The sequence below is a fragment of the Bos taurus genome, chromosome 16 (genome assembly GCF_002263795.3).
Source record: "Bos taurus isolate L1 Dominette 01449 registration number 42190680 breed Hereford chromosome 16, ARS-UCD2.0, whole genome shotgun sequence".
Taxonomy (NCBI): Eukaryota; Metazoa; Chordata; class Mammalia; order Artiodactyla; family Bovidae; genus Bos; species Bos taurus.
Genome location: NC_037343.1, coordinates 30561584 through 30576825, shown reverse-complemented (window position 1 = coordinate 30576825; position 15242 = coordinate 30561584). Strand labels below are relative to the sequence as shown.

Genomic DNA, 15242 nt, shown 5'->3' with positions numbered 1-15242 from the left:
GAAAACTGGATGGGGTGCAGTGAGGGGTGGGCGATAACCAAGATTTAAGACCCTCAAGATACACAGGAGTAAATCAAGAAAGAGGCTTTTTAACGGGAGGGAACATTGATGATCCCCAAGCAACTATTATCTGAGATTTTTTTTTTAGTCATCTGTGACATCTATTTTTAATGTGACTTAAATAAACACACCTGACCTGTATCCATCACTGTGGAAATTTTCTTCGTGTCCACCAGGATGTGGCCTTCACCTGTGACCATGAGGTCCAGCCGAGAGCAGCTCAGTTCAGCACAGCCTTCTGTAGTGTGAAGTAGATACCATCAAGGAAAGAAATGTCTCATCCTCCACTCACAGTGTTGTGTGAGGAGGTTTAAACCATGTAGTCAACTGTGGACTGAAACCCAGAGGTTGAGGAGAAGACAGCTCTTGGCCACTGCTGTCAAGACCCTGACAACCTCCCTCTGCAGCCCTAAGATATACAACATGATATCTGACGGAGGAATGCACCATGCAAAAGGGGAGGTAAGCATGGTACCTTGAAGACCCCATAAATCAACAATGAGAGCGTTTGTCTGTAAATAATTCAGAAACTCCTGAGATGCATTTAAGGTTGTAAACTGGACAGTCTCATCAATTTGGGGATTCACAATTTTCCATACAGGCTTGGTATATAAAGTGTTTGGAAGATCATAAATTCTGTACCTGAGAAAAGAACAGAAAACATAACTCAAAACTATAAGGGATACATTTCTAAAGGAAAGTATCAGATAAGCCAAAGAATTGTAGCCTGCTTTGTTTAGTTGATAAAGGGGTGCATGCTCAGTCGTGACCAATTCTGCAACCCCATGGCTTGTAGCCTGCCAGGCTCTGCTGTCCATGGACTTTTGTAGGCAAAAACACTGGAGTGGGTTGCCATTTAGTTGATAAAAGATGACCTACAGTTGATTCTCCTGATTGCCACCTCCAACATCTCAGCTATTCAACATAGATATCATCATTACATAGATAATACTTATTAAAAGTCTAACAAAAAAAGAAAAGGATTTTGATACTTTCTACTTAATCTAAAGTTATTAATTTTCCACTGTAGTTTGTTTTGTGGTTTGTTTTTTGTCCTTCAAAATCTCCCTTCTTTATTGCTTCATCTTTTAGTATCCTTTTAACCCAATTAGTTTAAGCACATCTGGTGCCTCTATCATATCATCACACACAGTCCTTTTATTTCCAACTAAAAAAAGAAAATAAACCCAATCATCCTACTTTGATAACACAGGTTCACTAGACGCTCTTTCTGATAATTAAAATTCCTGGCTCTTGGCTTCAGTCCCTTAGAAGAGTCAGCACATGTTGACCTGTACACAGTGACCCGGAGGGACATGGAACTTCTCCCTCTGTTAAGCAGAAGGAGGAAATAGTCATTTGGAAGTTGAACAAGCAGAAAAACTTAAGCAAATGTCATGATCAACTCATTCCTAAAACTTGAGGAAAGGCTCCCTCCCACCAGGGCACACAGGCCGGGTGGTTCACATTCAGCAGCTTGGCGGGGCAGGCTGGTACCCCATCTGAACACCCCTCTCCGCATCCTCCTTTAGCCACTTGGTGCCAAGGCACTGCACAAGGCGAATCTGGAAATCCATCCTCTTGCCCAGCAGGTCCACTGGGTCAGTAACCACATCTTCCTCACCACGTGCTCTGTAAACAGAAGAGGTAAACATTGATCACAGGTTAACCTGGGCCCAAGCAAGAGAGACTGATGTTGGTGAAGATTACATAGACGCCTTGTGTGTGCCAGCCACTCAGTCGTGGTGGACTCTTTGTGACCCCATGGACTGCAGCCGGGCAGGCTCCTCTGTCCATGGAATTCTCTAGGCAAGAATACTGGAGTGGGTTGCCATTCCCTTCTCCAGGGATCCTGACCCAGGAATCGAAGCCGGGTCTCCTGCAGCATTACAGGTGGATTCTTTGCAATCTGAGCCACCAGGGAAGCCCTAAGAGACAGCTAAATTCTCTGAAGGAAGGATGGGTAATATTACCAGCTGTAGAATTCATTCATTCAAGAGACATATCACAAGAGCCCACTGTGCTCTTGTACTTCAAGATACGGACTTTCTCAAAGAGGAGACAGGAATATAACAGCTTCTTGCAATAAATGCACCCAGGTGTGGATGCCAAACTGCCATTGAAGATTTAGGTAGATTCCCCAGTGGGCAGAGGGCCTGCCACCTAGAGAAAGCCAGCTGGCTGGCCACAGGCAGCCTCTTCAGGTGTCATTCTCCTTGTGAACCCTTCACAGTCCAGAGTCAACTCCAGGCCCACAGGCTCAGAAACCAGTTTGGACAGCTTTCCAGCAGGGTACTTCTCTCACATCAAGTGAGCTCACAGAGATTGAAACCTGTAAACTATAATGCCACTTCACTAATTCAGAGTGAGAAATACAACCATCGGGCAGCCTAGGAGCCTGGGGTAGCAAAATGCCCAGGAAGTTACTTAGAGTTCCAATAAAGACAGCGAGGCACTGGTCATCTTAGTCTTTTAGTCACAAGACTTGGCAGTTTTGTTGCTCACTTGTTGACTCTCCTCTTCAGAAAGACAAAAAGCTTGCATCGGCTAGCCTCTGAGGACACTGGCACCCAGACCAGGCCTCCTGCTGGCCTCTTTACTTAGAATTGCTAAGAGGTGTTAGCTTTGTAAAAACTCTCTCAACTGCCTTTGGCCCAAAGAGAGGAAACAGGAAGACAACCTCTGTGTGTGTGTAAATCTCTCAGTTGTGTCCGACTCTATGTGACCCCGTGGACTGTAGCCCGCCAGGGTCCTCTGTCCATGGAATTTTCCAGGCAAGAATACTGGAGTGGGTTGCCATTCCCTTCTCCAGGGGGTCTTCTTGACTCAGGGATCGAACCCATGTCTGCTGCATTGCAGGTGGATTCTTTACTATCTGAGCCAGGGAAGCCCCAGAGACAACCCGAGGGGACAGTAAAGGTTATACAGTGGAGTTAGCACGAAGATCAGATAACAGCTCAGAATGGGGCCACATAAGGAAACAAAGATACCACAGTTCCTTCCTTGAGAAAAGGAACAAAGAAATTAACAGAGCCTGTCCAGGGAGGCAGGGTGAGCTACAAAATCAGCTTCCTGCTTCTGGCACTTGGGCCTGGTCAGCAGGGCTGAGGACTAATGCTGGAAAGAACAAATGTGTGTGGTGGGTCCCAGACCTCACAGGCGCCAGGAAGGGCGGGGAGGGTGGAAGGTTCTGTGGCACCCTTGGCTTCTCTACAGACCCAGATCACTGGGCTTGTGTCCGTGTTTCCTTCTACTACAGTCCTGCCTCTGCAGGGTATTCTCATTCATTTGGTCCTTTAGGGCAGTGTGAGCTGCTCAAAGACTGCTGGATGTGCAGTTTTAAATAGTCCAGGTCAGCTGATTTGGCTGCCTTGGCAAAATCAGATATGATGAGGCCAGATTATGAATGAACGAGCTCATTTGTTTGTCTCAGGAGTGACCTCTTCAGGGTACCAAGTTCTCCCCTTCCAGGAGAACTCAGGCTTGCTGTGAGTTTTCTGTGTGACCCAGAACTAAACAAGGGGGTGGCAGAGATACCCACTGTCCTGTCGGGGAGCAGGGCTTTATGTGGATGTGCAACACTGCCTCTTCCAGCCCGTCACAGTTCAGAAATTCCACTTGTTCCTCGAACTTCATGCAGTAGGCAAGAGATTGGAGCCAGATGTGAGCGGAGCCCAGGTGAACAACTTCGACAGGATCCCAGAAAGGGTCATCTTCCTGGGCTACCTGGCTGTCTTCTCCATCAAGAAAACGCTGGTAAAGTTCCTCCATTAGGAATTTCCTATTGATAAATTTGGCTTTTGACCAAATCCACACCTGGAAACACAAAGGTACATCATCAATATTTGATTCCATCTGCTGCTCTAACAATTCATTTCTATGGTTTTCCCAGCATGCTCTCTCTGATGGGTTGGGTTTTGGGTACCCAAGACCAATGACAGTCTCATCAAACTCAGCTTAGGTGAGGGAACTTCAAGAGCACTACATTCATTGCTGACCTGTCTACTTCAGCTTTGCTGGATCCCAGGAAATGACTTAGAGGAAATGATGGACTTAGAAAACACTTTCCCAGGAGAAATGAAAGTTTGAGCTTGTGGTATACAGAAGAAAGACCTTCAGAGATATTCTTGTCCCAGTCTCTGGAACCTGGGAATATATTATCTTACATGGCAAAGAGGAATTAAATTTGCTTATCAGCCGACCTTAACATAGGGAGATTAGCTTGCATTATCCAGATGGACCCAGTGTAATCACATGGGCCTTAAAGGTAGAAGAGGGAGGCAAAAGAGAGGGTCAGAGAAAGAGAGATGGCAACAGAAGCAGGGTCAGGGATGCTATGTGGATAACTTTGAAGATGACCATGACCCAAGGAATGTAAGTGGCTCTAAAAGCTTGAAAAAGCAACAAAACGTATTCTCCCCTCAAGCCTCCAGAGAGCAAAACATCCCTCCTGATACTTTGCTTTCAACCCAGCAACATCTGTGTTGCGCTTTTTACAAATTCATTTATTTCTTCTATTTATTTTTGTTTGTGCTGGGCTTTCTTTGTGTGGACCTTCTCTAATTGTGCTGAGCGGGGCTACTCTTCATTGCGATGCATGGGCTTCTCATAGCAGTGACTTTTCTTGTTGCGGAGCACAGGCTCTAGGCATGTGGGCTTCACACAGTTGCAGCACACAGGCTCAGGAGTTGCAGCTCCTGGGCTCTAGTTGTGGCACATGGGCTTCATTGCTCCGCAGCATATGGAATCTCCCCAGTCCAGGGATCAAACCTTTGTCCCCCACAGTGGCAGGCAAACTTATCCACTGCACAACTGCCGGGAGCCGGCATATTGCATACTGAGTGCATATTGCATATTGAGTGCAGCACTTTCCACAGCATCATCTTTCAGGATCTGGAATAGCTCAACTGGAATTCTATCACTGCAGGTAGCCAGTGTGAGGAACTCCGCCCATGACAAAGGTCATGAGGAAGGAGGCTTGGCATACGCAAAGGCGGGATCGAGCTTCAGGAGTCCCCCTGGAAATTCTCGAGCATATACCCCCAAAACCAGAGTCTGCCTACTTTCTGCTTTGTGCTTTCACCTACACCTCTGACTTTACGGGGGGCTGTCCCCCACTACCTCTCTGAAAAAAGTTAGCTTACAGCTCCAGTTAATAATTCCTGGGTGTGACAGTGTTTAACCTACAAACTCCTTTGGAAATCCTCTAGCCTGCCTGAATAGGTTTTTCCGGCCACATGTGATTGCTCAGAGCCTCCCAACTGTGAGAGGCAGGAGATGTTCTAAACTGTGTAAACACAGATTCTTTTGAGTAGTTAAAAGATTGATTAGAAATTGTATTGGTGAAGGGATTTTCACTTGTTGGGCCAATGTTTGCTGCTAAGTCTCCATATCCCTTACCTGCTGTGTCCCTGGCAGTGTATTGATTAATATAGTTGGTGTAAATAGTAGCTTTAATGTTTGTAACCTGGGAGCCTTGAGTTAATTCTTTTTCTTGTTGTAGCCCACCACACCTTTGCTCTGTAGGAATGCAACTTTATCTAATGCTTTTGGAGGGTGGCTCCTGACCAATCACCTTTAGAGAAAAATAAGTTTTCTGAAGAAAAGGTCTTAAAATGTTAACAGGTCTCCGGGCCAGAAGATGATGCAAATCACCTAAGCTTTTGCATATGATAAGTTTGCAGGAAGAAAGCCTGGCTTGCTGCCTGACTCTACCCCTTCCCCCATTATCCTCTATGCATAACTTAAGGTATAAAAACTACTTTGGAAAATAAAGTGCGGGGCCTTGTTCACCGAAACTTGGTCTCACCATGTCGTTCTTTCTCTTACCTTCTGGCTGAATTATTCAGCCTCTTTTCTCCACTGAATTTCCTCACTGAGCTATCCTTATTTCAGCCTCTTTTCTCCACTGAATTTCTTCACTGAGCTATCCTCGTTCTATTACTCTTTATATCCTTAATTAACGTTTAATTAAGCAATTGTTTCCTGATCTTCGCCTACGCCGTCTCTCCTTCGAATACCCTGGATCAGCCGGGGCTGGTCCCCGGCACACAACTAGAGAAGTCCTGTGTTGGGCTTTTAACCTACTGAACTAGAAGATAATAAATTGGTGTGCTCACACCTAGTGAGCAGAAAATCCAGGAAAAGAGCCTGGCACTGGTCTGTCCCCTCAGTAAGTGAGGGACAGGGCCACGTACCAACAGTGATTACTGAGAGAGTGGACAAAAGCATAAGCCAAAATAAGAAGAATTCCAGGTAGGCAGAAAATTGCTTAATGATAATTGCCACATCAGAAGTGGTTACCAGGAGGCGTGGCCACCATGGAGAAGTAGGAAGGTCCTGAGCTTGCCTCCTCCCTTCAGCATGCCAAAATTAAAACTATTTACAGAGCAGTTGTTGGCGAGGAAGAACTGAAGATTAGCAGAAAGGATCCCTTGCAACTGAAGATATAAAGAGGGAACCACAAGAGGATGGGTAGGAGGGGCAGAGACACAACATAATCAAGACCCACCCCAAGGTGGGCAACTCACAAACAGGAAGATGATTACCATTACGGAGCTTCTCGCCAAGGAGTGAGGGGTCTGAGCCCCACATCCAGCACCCTGGCTTAGGAGTCCTGCACTGGGAAGACCAGCTTCCTTTGTCTTTGAAGGCCAAGCCGGGTTTATTTTCAGGAGAGTTAGAGGGCTGTGGGAAATGTAGACTTCACTCTTAAAGTGAAAGTGTTAGTCGCTCAGTCGTGTCTGACTCTTTGAACTATAGCCCGCCAGGCTCCTTTGTCCATGGAATTCTCCAGGCAAGAATACTGGAGTGGGTTGCCATTCCCTTCTCCATTCCCGGGATCGAACCTGGGTCTCCTGCATTGCAGGCAGATTCTTTACTGTCTGAACCATCAGGGTTAGTCTTAAAGCACTCATGCAAAATCTCACATGCTCCAAAATCCAGTACAGAGGTAGTAATTTGAAATATGCCTGGGTCAGATCCCCTGGCTGATCTTGGAGAACCACCTGGAGACACAAGAGGCAACTGGAGCTCCCCTGGGGGACACAGATGCTGATGGAAGCCTTGGGAAGGGCGCAGAGGGTTGTTCTACCAAGAGGATACAAGTGCTGACAAGCACTGGTTTGAGTCTTCCCTCTAGTTTATTAGGCCTGGGATCTGGCCCTGCCCACCAGCTAGTCAGCACCAGTCCTGGGTTACCTCAGGCCAAGCAGGCAGTGGCAGGGGTACAGCCCCAACCACCAGTGGGCTGTTTGCTAAGGAGCCCCTGAACCCCCAGCTGCCAGGGGAGCCAGCCCCATCCACCAGAGGGCCCAGGCCCCAGCCCTTCCTAGTAGTGCATCAAAACCATCTCTAGGTCCCGCAGGACCATGCAGCCAGAGCCTGCAGGACACAGCCTCACCCACCAGTAGGTCCACAGCAACTCCAGGACCTGCAGGACTCTGCAGCCAGAGACCTAAGACCTGGCTTCACCAGCAGGCCAGCACTAGCCCTGAGACCCCACAAGCCTCAACCCAGCCCACCAGCAAGCCCATGGCAGCTCTGAGAAACTTGGGCATCTCAAGAGCTGCCTCAGGATCCAGCTCCACTCACCAGTGGGCTGACACCAGCAATGGGACACCCTAGGTCCCACTGGAAGCCATGTCAGGAACCGGCCTCACCCACCCACAGGCAATAGTAACACCGAGACCCCTAGCCCTGCAAACAGAACCCAGCTCCATTCCATTCATCAATGGGGCAGGACTAGCCCAGGACCCCTGGGGCTCCACAGCCAGCCACTTCATTAGCCAGCCCCAACCACAAGTGGCTGGCAACCTCCAAAAAGCAGGCCCTAGAAACCAACTAGACCAGGAGGCAGCCATGCCTACCAGACCACCCACAGTAGTCATCCCACTACAACAGAAGGGCCCACACAGCCCATGAGAGAGGCACCCCTAGAGCATACAGCTCTGGAGACCAGAGGGGAGGGCACTTCTGGGACACATAGGATATCTCCTACAAAAGGCCACTTCTCCAAGATTGGGAGATGTAACCAACCTACCAGACACATTGAAATAAAACAGAAAATTAGTCAAGATAAGGCAATAAAGAAATATGTTCCAAATAAGGGAATAAGATTAAAAAAAAAAAAAAAACAAGAACAAAGTGAGGTGGAGATAAGCAAGCTACCCAATATAGAATTATAAGTAACGATCATGTTGCTCAGTCTCTCAGTCATGTCCAACTCTTTGCAACCCCGTGGACTGCAGCACGCCAGGCTTCACTGTCCATCACCATCTTTCAGAGCTTCCTCAAACTTGTGTCCATTCAGTCAGTGATGCCATCCAACCATTTCATCCTCCGTTGTCCCCTTCTCCTCCTGCCTTCAATCTTTCCCAGCATCAGGGTCTTTTCTAATGAGTCAGCTCTACGCGTCAGGTGACCAAAGTATTGGAGCTTCAGCATTAGTTCTTCCAGTGAATACTCAGGGTTAATTTCCTTTAGGATTGACTGGTTTGATCTCCTTTCTGCCCAAGGGACTCTTAAAAGTCTTTTTCAGCACTACAGTTCAAAAGCATCAATTCTTCCACACTCAGCCTTCTTTATGGTCCAACTTTCATATCCATGCATAACTACCGGAAAAACCATTGCTTTGACTATATGGACCTTTGTCAGCAAATAAAAGATGCTCAAAGAACTTCATTGCTGCTCAAACTTTTCTCTTGTTGCCAAGAGCAGGGGCTCCTCCCTGGCTTTGGTGCACAGGCTTCTCGTCGTGGTGACTTCTCTTGTTGAGGAGCACAGACTCTAGGGCGCGTGGGCTTCAGTAGTTGTGGCACATGGGCTTAGTTGCCTGAGGCACTTGGGATCTTCCTGGACCAGGAATCAAACCCATGTCCCCTGCATTTGGACTACAAGGGGAGCAAACCAGTCAATCCTAAAGGAAATAAACACTGAATATTCATTGGAAGGACTGATGCTGAAGCTGAAGCTGTAGTACTTGGCCACCTGATGCGAAGAGCCGACTCATTGGAAAAGACCCTGATGCTGAGAAAGATTGAGGGCAGGAGGAGAAGGGGACGACAGAGGATGAGATGGTTGGATGGCATCACTGTATCAATGGATACAAGTTTGAGCAAGCTCCAAGAGATGGTGAAGGACAAGGAAGCCTGGTGTGCTGCAGTCCACGGGGTCGCAAAGAATTGGACACAACTGCGCAACTGAACAACAACACCTGCATTGGCAGGCAGATTCTTTACCACCAGACCACCAGGAAAGCCCACCTTCTGGAGTCTTAATGAAAGTGTGCGTTTTCTCATTGCTCAAAACGGTAGCCCTCTCTCTCGGGCACTCACACGAACACCATTTTCAGCTGGTGTTCAGGCTCCCTTCGGGTACTAAAACTTTGGAGTCATGATAAAAATAAATAGAAAGTTTTCACTGCCTGCAGGTGGGAAAGATCCCAGGTCTCAGTGTTGTGTGCGATAGAGGAACCAGAAGAGGAAACTCAGAGGGTCCTCCTCTCCCCAGAGTCGGTCCCCCAGAATCCCACTCATACTTGGAGCCTCGGAGGGTCCTCCTCTCCCCAGAGTCGGTCCCCCAGAATCCCACTCATACTTGGAGCCTATCTTGCCCCTTTGCTGGAGCTCCACAGGCTGTAGCAGGTAAAACTAACCTGTATCCCTAGGAAACCTCCTCAGAAACCCCTTGTGGAGTCGCACACCAGCCCCCAGGGGCAGCCTCACCTGATGAGTCCTTTGATGGGTCACCTTCACCGTGACCTCTTTTTGTAGGTCACAGCCCCTGGAATCTGACGAAGCTAAATTCTTCACCTTCAGCTCCATATTAAGTCCCTGGTAAGAAAAACACTTCTCACTAAGTAATTTTATATTTCTCAGTATGTAAATTTTACATACCATCTTTGCAATTTATTTTTCATCCTCTCCACACTCGGACTTTCTGAAAGAAGATGGTCCACCTCTTGCTCCTTGGAATTCCCATCAAGGGAAATGACAAAGCACCCAGAATTTCTCAGCAGCATCCTGGAACTATTTCATGTGTAAGCCTCACCAAAGGGACTGAGTCTTGTGCAAGTTTCCTGATGATTGGGATCCTGTGTCACCAGGGAGTGACTCCAAACCCAGGCCTTCTCTGGGGCAGAGAAGCCTTCAGGGTGTGTGCACCCAGAGAAGGACTCAAGGACAATCTGGGGTGGGGTGGCCATGGTGGGCAAGCATTGGTCTGGCATCTTGGTGGTTCTGGAGCCGTGGGGGCCAGAGGTAGAAGGAATGGACTCGAGGCTGGAACTGGGGAGGCCTGGGGTGTTGACTGAGGCCCTGTCACTAGCTCACTGTGGGGTCTCGGGCAAAGCACCTGCCGTCTCCAGACCCGAGGGTCTGGCGTGTCTACACCATGAAGCCAATTCGGGGCAGTGGGAAAGCGGTGCTCGTTGAATTTGTCCTCTAAGGTCCTTTCTAGAGCTGAGATTTTACCATTTTCTGCACTTACCTTTTTCAGCTCTTCGCTCATTTGATTTGCTTCTGCAACCAGTGGCATCAGTTTGACGTAGTCCTGGAACACAGCCAGGACACTGGGGTCCGCTTTCCCATCCCCACTGTTCACAGCACCTAGGAAAGATCGGAGAGGGAGGGGAGGTCACTCACTGGTTCTGGGATACCTTTCATCCATGAATAAACTTGCATGCTCTTTGCTTCCTTCATTCAATCATTCAACTGTTCACCAAATATTTATATTTTAAATTTATGAACGTGTATTTTTTTTAAAAACTAGGAAGAAAACTAAGTGGGGAAGAAAAGTTGCTGCCTCCCTTGCTCATCTCAACCCATGAATCTCGGCAGCATTGTGACAGGAGGTTCCCTGCCTCTGATTTTCAGTCTTGGTCTGTGTCCTTGACCCAAGGTAGCTCCAGACTGTCCAGTGAAGAGGCTGGGCCAAGAATAATACAGCTGGCTAAAGGAAGGTCTGGGGGCTTCTCCTGAAACCACAGCTGGCACAGAAGCAACTTGTCCTTACTTCTGTTTGGGGTGGCTTGGAGGAGGGGATCATGGACACGATGGGTGAGCCAATCCCCCCTGCCAGACCCTGGCTGGTGCTGCCTCCTGTCAAGAACTCTCAGTTATTTAGGGATTTCCTGTGCTGAGGTCTGACTCCCCAGAATTGCCCAACAGCCACCTTGCTGAAGAATCAGTCTTTGCTGGTGCTAAGCACCTTTGACCAGGGTCAGGGCTTGTTCAACCTCACTGTGCTGCCAGCCCTGGGCTGGAAAATTCAACCCTGTAAATGAATAAATGAATATATAGGGTGTCCAGGCTTGGTATTAGAGTCTTATTGACTTGTTTTGTTCAGTAACTTGCAGACAATGAACAAAGAGGTCACTTTCAAATCCATTTATTTTGCTAAAATTCTGAAGAGAAACCTTTGGTGCAGGAAAAAGGGAGGATCTATTTTGCACATATGTAGGTGCACCCACGACACTGCTCATGGGTTTAGAAGACAAGTTTGCACAGGCGCCATGTGAGATGCTCCACCTTTGCGAGTTCAGCATAGCCAGAGACCTCGGTGGAGCCCATACTCACCTGACTGGGCAGGGTTGGGGGTGCAGGCGGGCAGCAGGTGGGCCCTGGCACCACAGCCTCCCCTGAGGGGAGTGATCTGGGGTCTGGGAATGAGAGGGGAAGCAAGGTGGTCAAGAACCTCCATCTGAGGCAAGGGAAGAGATGAACAAAGAGAAATGACAAAGCTCCTGAGTGTTCTTGCGGACAAGGACTCCCAGGTCGTTGTGGGGGAGTTGAAATACAGCAGTAGCTAGAGGGAGAGGGAGCTAGAGGGAGCTAGAGTAGCTAGAGGTCTTTTCTCATTGGAAAAGGCCCTGAGGCTGGGAAAGATTAAATGCAGGAGAAGGGAACCACAGAGGGATGAGGTGGTTGGATGGCATCATCAGCTCGATGGACATGAGTTCGAGCAAGCTCCGGAAGTTGGTGATGGACAGGGAAGCCTGGCATGCTGCAGTCCATGGGGTCGCAAAGAGTCAGACACGACTGAGCAGCTGAACAACAACAAAGGGAGATGTGGGTCCAGGTAGGGCTTTGTAAGTTTGTTTTTATGGCAGAAGATAGTGGAGCATGTTTGCATGTGATGGAATGATTCATGGAGAGCCTTTAGTGATGCAAAAGAGAAGGGGCTTTTCACAGACAAATGCTTGAGATAGTGAGAGGGGAGAGAATCCAGAGAACAGATGGAGGAAAATTGACAGATGTATTATGTTTGCCCATTCAGGGAAAATGAAAATAAACTCTGTGGTATTGAACTGGAATTGGCCATATGAGGATGAACTTATGGCTTTACAGAATAGGTGAAGCTGTAATATGTGTGGGGGAACACATGTGTTAATGTAGCAGTTTGCACACGTAGCTCCAGATCTTGATTTATAAATGTCATTCTTTACCAAAAGGAATCAGGATCCTTGGGGGAAATGACACCTGAGCTGGGGCTGAGAGACCACACCTGGAACATTTTTGATGCCAGAAAGTAAGCTAGTGCCTGGTGAGGAACGTCCGGGAGACACAGAGTCCAGCTTGAAGGGGTGCCCACTGACCAAAACAGGGATGGTTTGCACATCAAAATGAATTATGAAAGCAACAGATAACTTATTGACTAAAACAGGACTCTGAGACCACACTGATATAACTAAATGAATAAACAAATCAACAGATAAAACATTTCTTATAGTACCTTTTTGTTTTTTCAAATATAGGTAGAGGAAATTGTGAAGCTAGGAATTCACCATTTGACAAAAATCCATACTGATTATCCAATGATCAAAGGATGATAAAACTAGTGGATGAAATTGTAATGAGGTATAGGATATCTACATATCAAAGTCTCTCCCCATAAAATATTAATTGAAAAGATAGGATTGCTCTCAGGTGGCCTCAGCCTGCAGCGGCTGGAAGCGGAGCTTCAGTTCCCCCACCAGAGATTGAAGTGGGGTTGTGGGGTTGTGGCAGTGAGAGCACCAAATCCTCGCCACTAGACCAGAGGACAGTGAGCAGGCCCCTGGCCCTTCAGCTTTTCAGGAGAATTCCCACAAAGACAGAAAAATGTTCTTGCCTGGAGAATCCCAAGGACAGGGGAGCCTGGTGGGCTGCAGCGACTTAGCAGCAGCAGCAGCAGCAGCAGCAGGGAAGTAAGTAAAGTATTTATCAGGAAGGAAAAAGAGTACAGTACATGTGGATAGTGCTGGGAAAGATTGAAGGCAAAAGGTCACTCCCGTTTGAAACTTTAAGGAGCCTTTCTGCGCATGTTTGGTCAAGGAAGTCTTCTGACTTCGAGAATGAGAAATATGTGGTCTGGGCAGGGTCCCGCCTCCTCTCTTAATTGTCCTGTTATTCTCTCCTGGAGCTTTGATCCACAGGGAGTGAATCTCCAGTCACTTAACTCTGGGGCGGCATTTACCTCTTGCCTCAGGATAACTCATTTTACGATGGAGAAACCTGGTAGACACCACCTTAACCAAGTGATCACAATTAACGCCACCAAAGATGGACAAACTGACACCAAGTGTGTCTGCTGTGAGGCACAGAGGACACAGCATCACTTTGCTGGCATTCCTGCCGAAAACCTATCACCTCAATCCAATCATGGGGAAGCATCCTAAAAACCTAAAAAAATGGTCTTTACTCTTCAAAAATGTCAAGGTCATGAAAGACAAAAACAGACCTGGTGACTTGTTCCAGATTTAAGGAGACCAAAGAGACGTGACAACTAAATGTGGTCCTGGATTGGACCCTGTATCCCAATTTTTTATAAGGGAGGTTTTTGAAACAATTAGGTAAATATGCATGGAATTCATAGATTAAATAATAGTATCAATGTTAATTTTCTGATATTGAGAATTGTACTGTAGTTATTAAGAGAAAGTCCTTTTCCTTAGGAGTAACACAATGAAGTGTTTAAGGATACTCAGTCATGTCTGACTTTGCGACCCCATGGACTGTAGCCCATCAGGTTGCTCTGTCTACGGGATTCTCCAGGCAAGAATATTGGAGCATCCTTCAATTCTCCATGCATTGCCATGCCCTCCTCCAGGGGATCTTCCCAACCCAGGGATTGAACCTACATCAGCATCTTTACCCTCATAATTAATTTTATGAATTAAATAAATCTTCCACCTGTGCTTACTCTATGAAAATCATACTTTAATCTTCTAAACATTGTATTTTGACACAAAGATTATTTTCTTAAGGAAAGCAGGATTGCACACAAGGGAAAACACTGCTTTTACATCCACCCATGGAAAATGCCAGAAGCCTGGCCTGGGCTGCTCACCGAGCTTGTCAGTGCTCACTCCCTCAGCAGCCGCTCTCTCCAGCTGGAAAAAGTCATAATCAAATCTGCTCAAGTCCTCACTGCCTCGCTCGGAAGGAAACCCAATGTAAAGGTAGGCGCTGTTGGATCCCAAAATAATCCGGTCCTAAGAAGGAGACAGTGCGCTCAGAGGGAGGAGGGCAGAGCGGGTGAAGTCAGCCTGCTGCTCTGTGTGCATTATGGGACCTCGTGAATCCCCAAGCAGGGGAGAGACCTGTAAATGAGGAGGGAAGAGGGGCCTCTTGCTTTCTTGTGCTTTCGTTGACTAATCCTTTATTCTGGGTTCTCTGTCAGCCACTGGGGGAGTCAGTGGGGACTAGACAGACCCATCCCTCCCCTCCAGGACTTGATAAACTAATGATGTAACAGCCTGTGCAGGATGGGGAGGAAAAGGGCAGGGCTTCCACAGAATGTACTGGGCTAATTCACACTGGGAATTACAGAGCACCTCGGGGAAGGTGCACTATTTAAGGTGACACAACTGGTAAAGAATCCACCTGTAATGCGGGAGACCTGGGTTCGATCCCTGGGTTGGGAAGATCCCCTGGAGAAAAGGCTCCCCACTCCAGTACTCTGGCCTGGAGAATTCCATGGACTATATAGTCCATGGGGTTGAAAAGAGTCGGACATGACTGAGCAACTTTCACGAGTGCTAAGTTTTAGTGAGGCCAAGAAGAGTACTGTTGACCAGAGCCTGGAAGGTCTGAGCATCAGAGAGTCATGTGACCAAGGGAAGCCCAGGCAGAGCAGTGAGGCCAGAGAAGCAGATGATGGGCCCACTCACTCTGGTGTCCTAAAAGGGTGGGTCACTGAAG

The 15242-nt window shown here is 47.6% G+C and overlaps 1 protein-coding gene across 1 annotated transcript in view; it reads right to left on the bottom strand.

The window, feature by feature from the left end:
• Positions 1-15242, bottom strand: part of KIF28 (kinesin family member 28) — an 81473-nt gene that overhangs the window by 10878 nt on the left and 55353 nt on the right. Inside the window, exons 14-20 of the mRNA XM_024976711.2 lie at positions 14389-14533; positions 10549-10667; positions 9786-9893; positions 3602-3876; positions 1558-1692; positions 536-702; positions 192-298 (exon numbers count right to left, since the gene is read on the bottom strand). Of these exons, the coding sequence (XP_024832479.1) occupies positions 192-298; positions 536-702; positions 1558-1692; positions 3602-3876; positions 9786-9893; positions 10549-10667; positions 14389-14533 (1056 nt within the window). The remainder of the gene's footprint in view (positions 1-191; positions 299-535; positions 703-1557; positions 1693-3601; positions 3877-9785; positions 9894-10548; positions 10668-14388; positions 14534-15242) is intronic.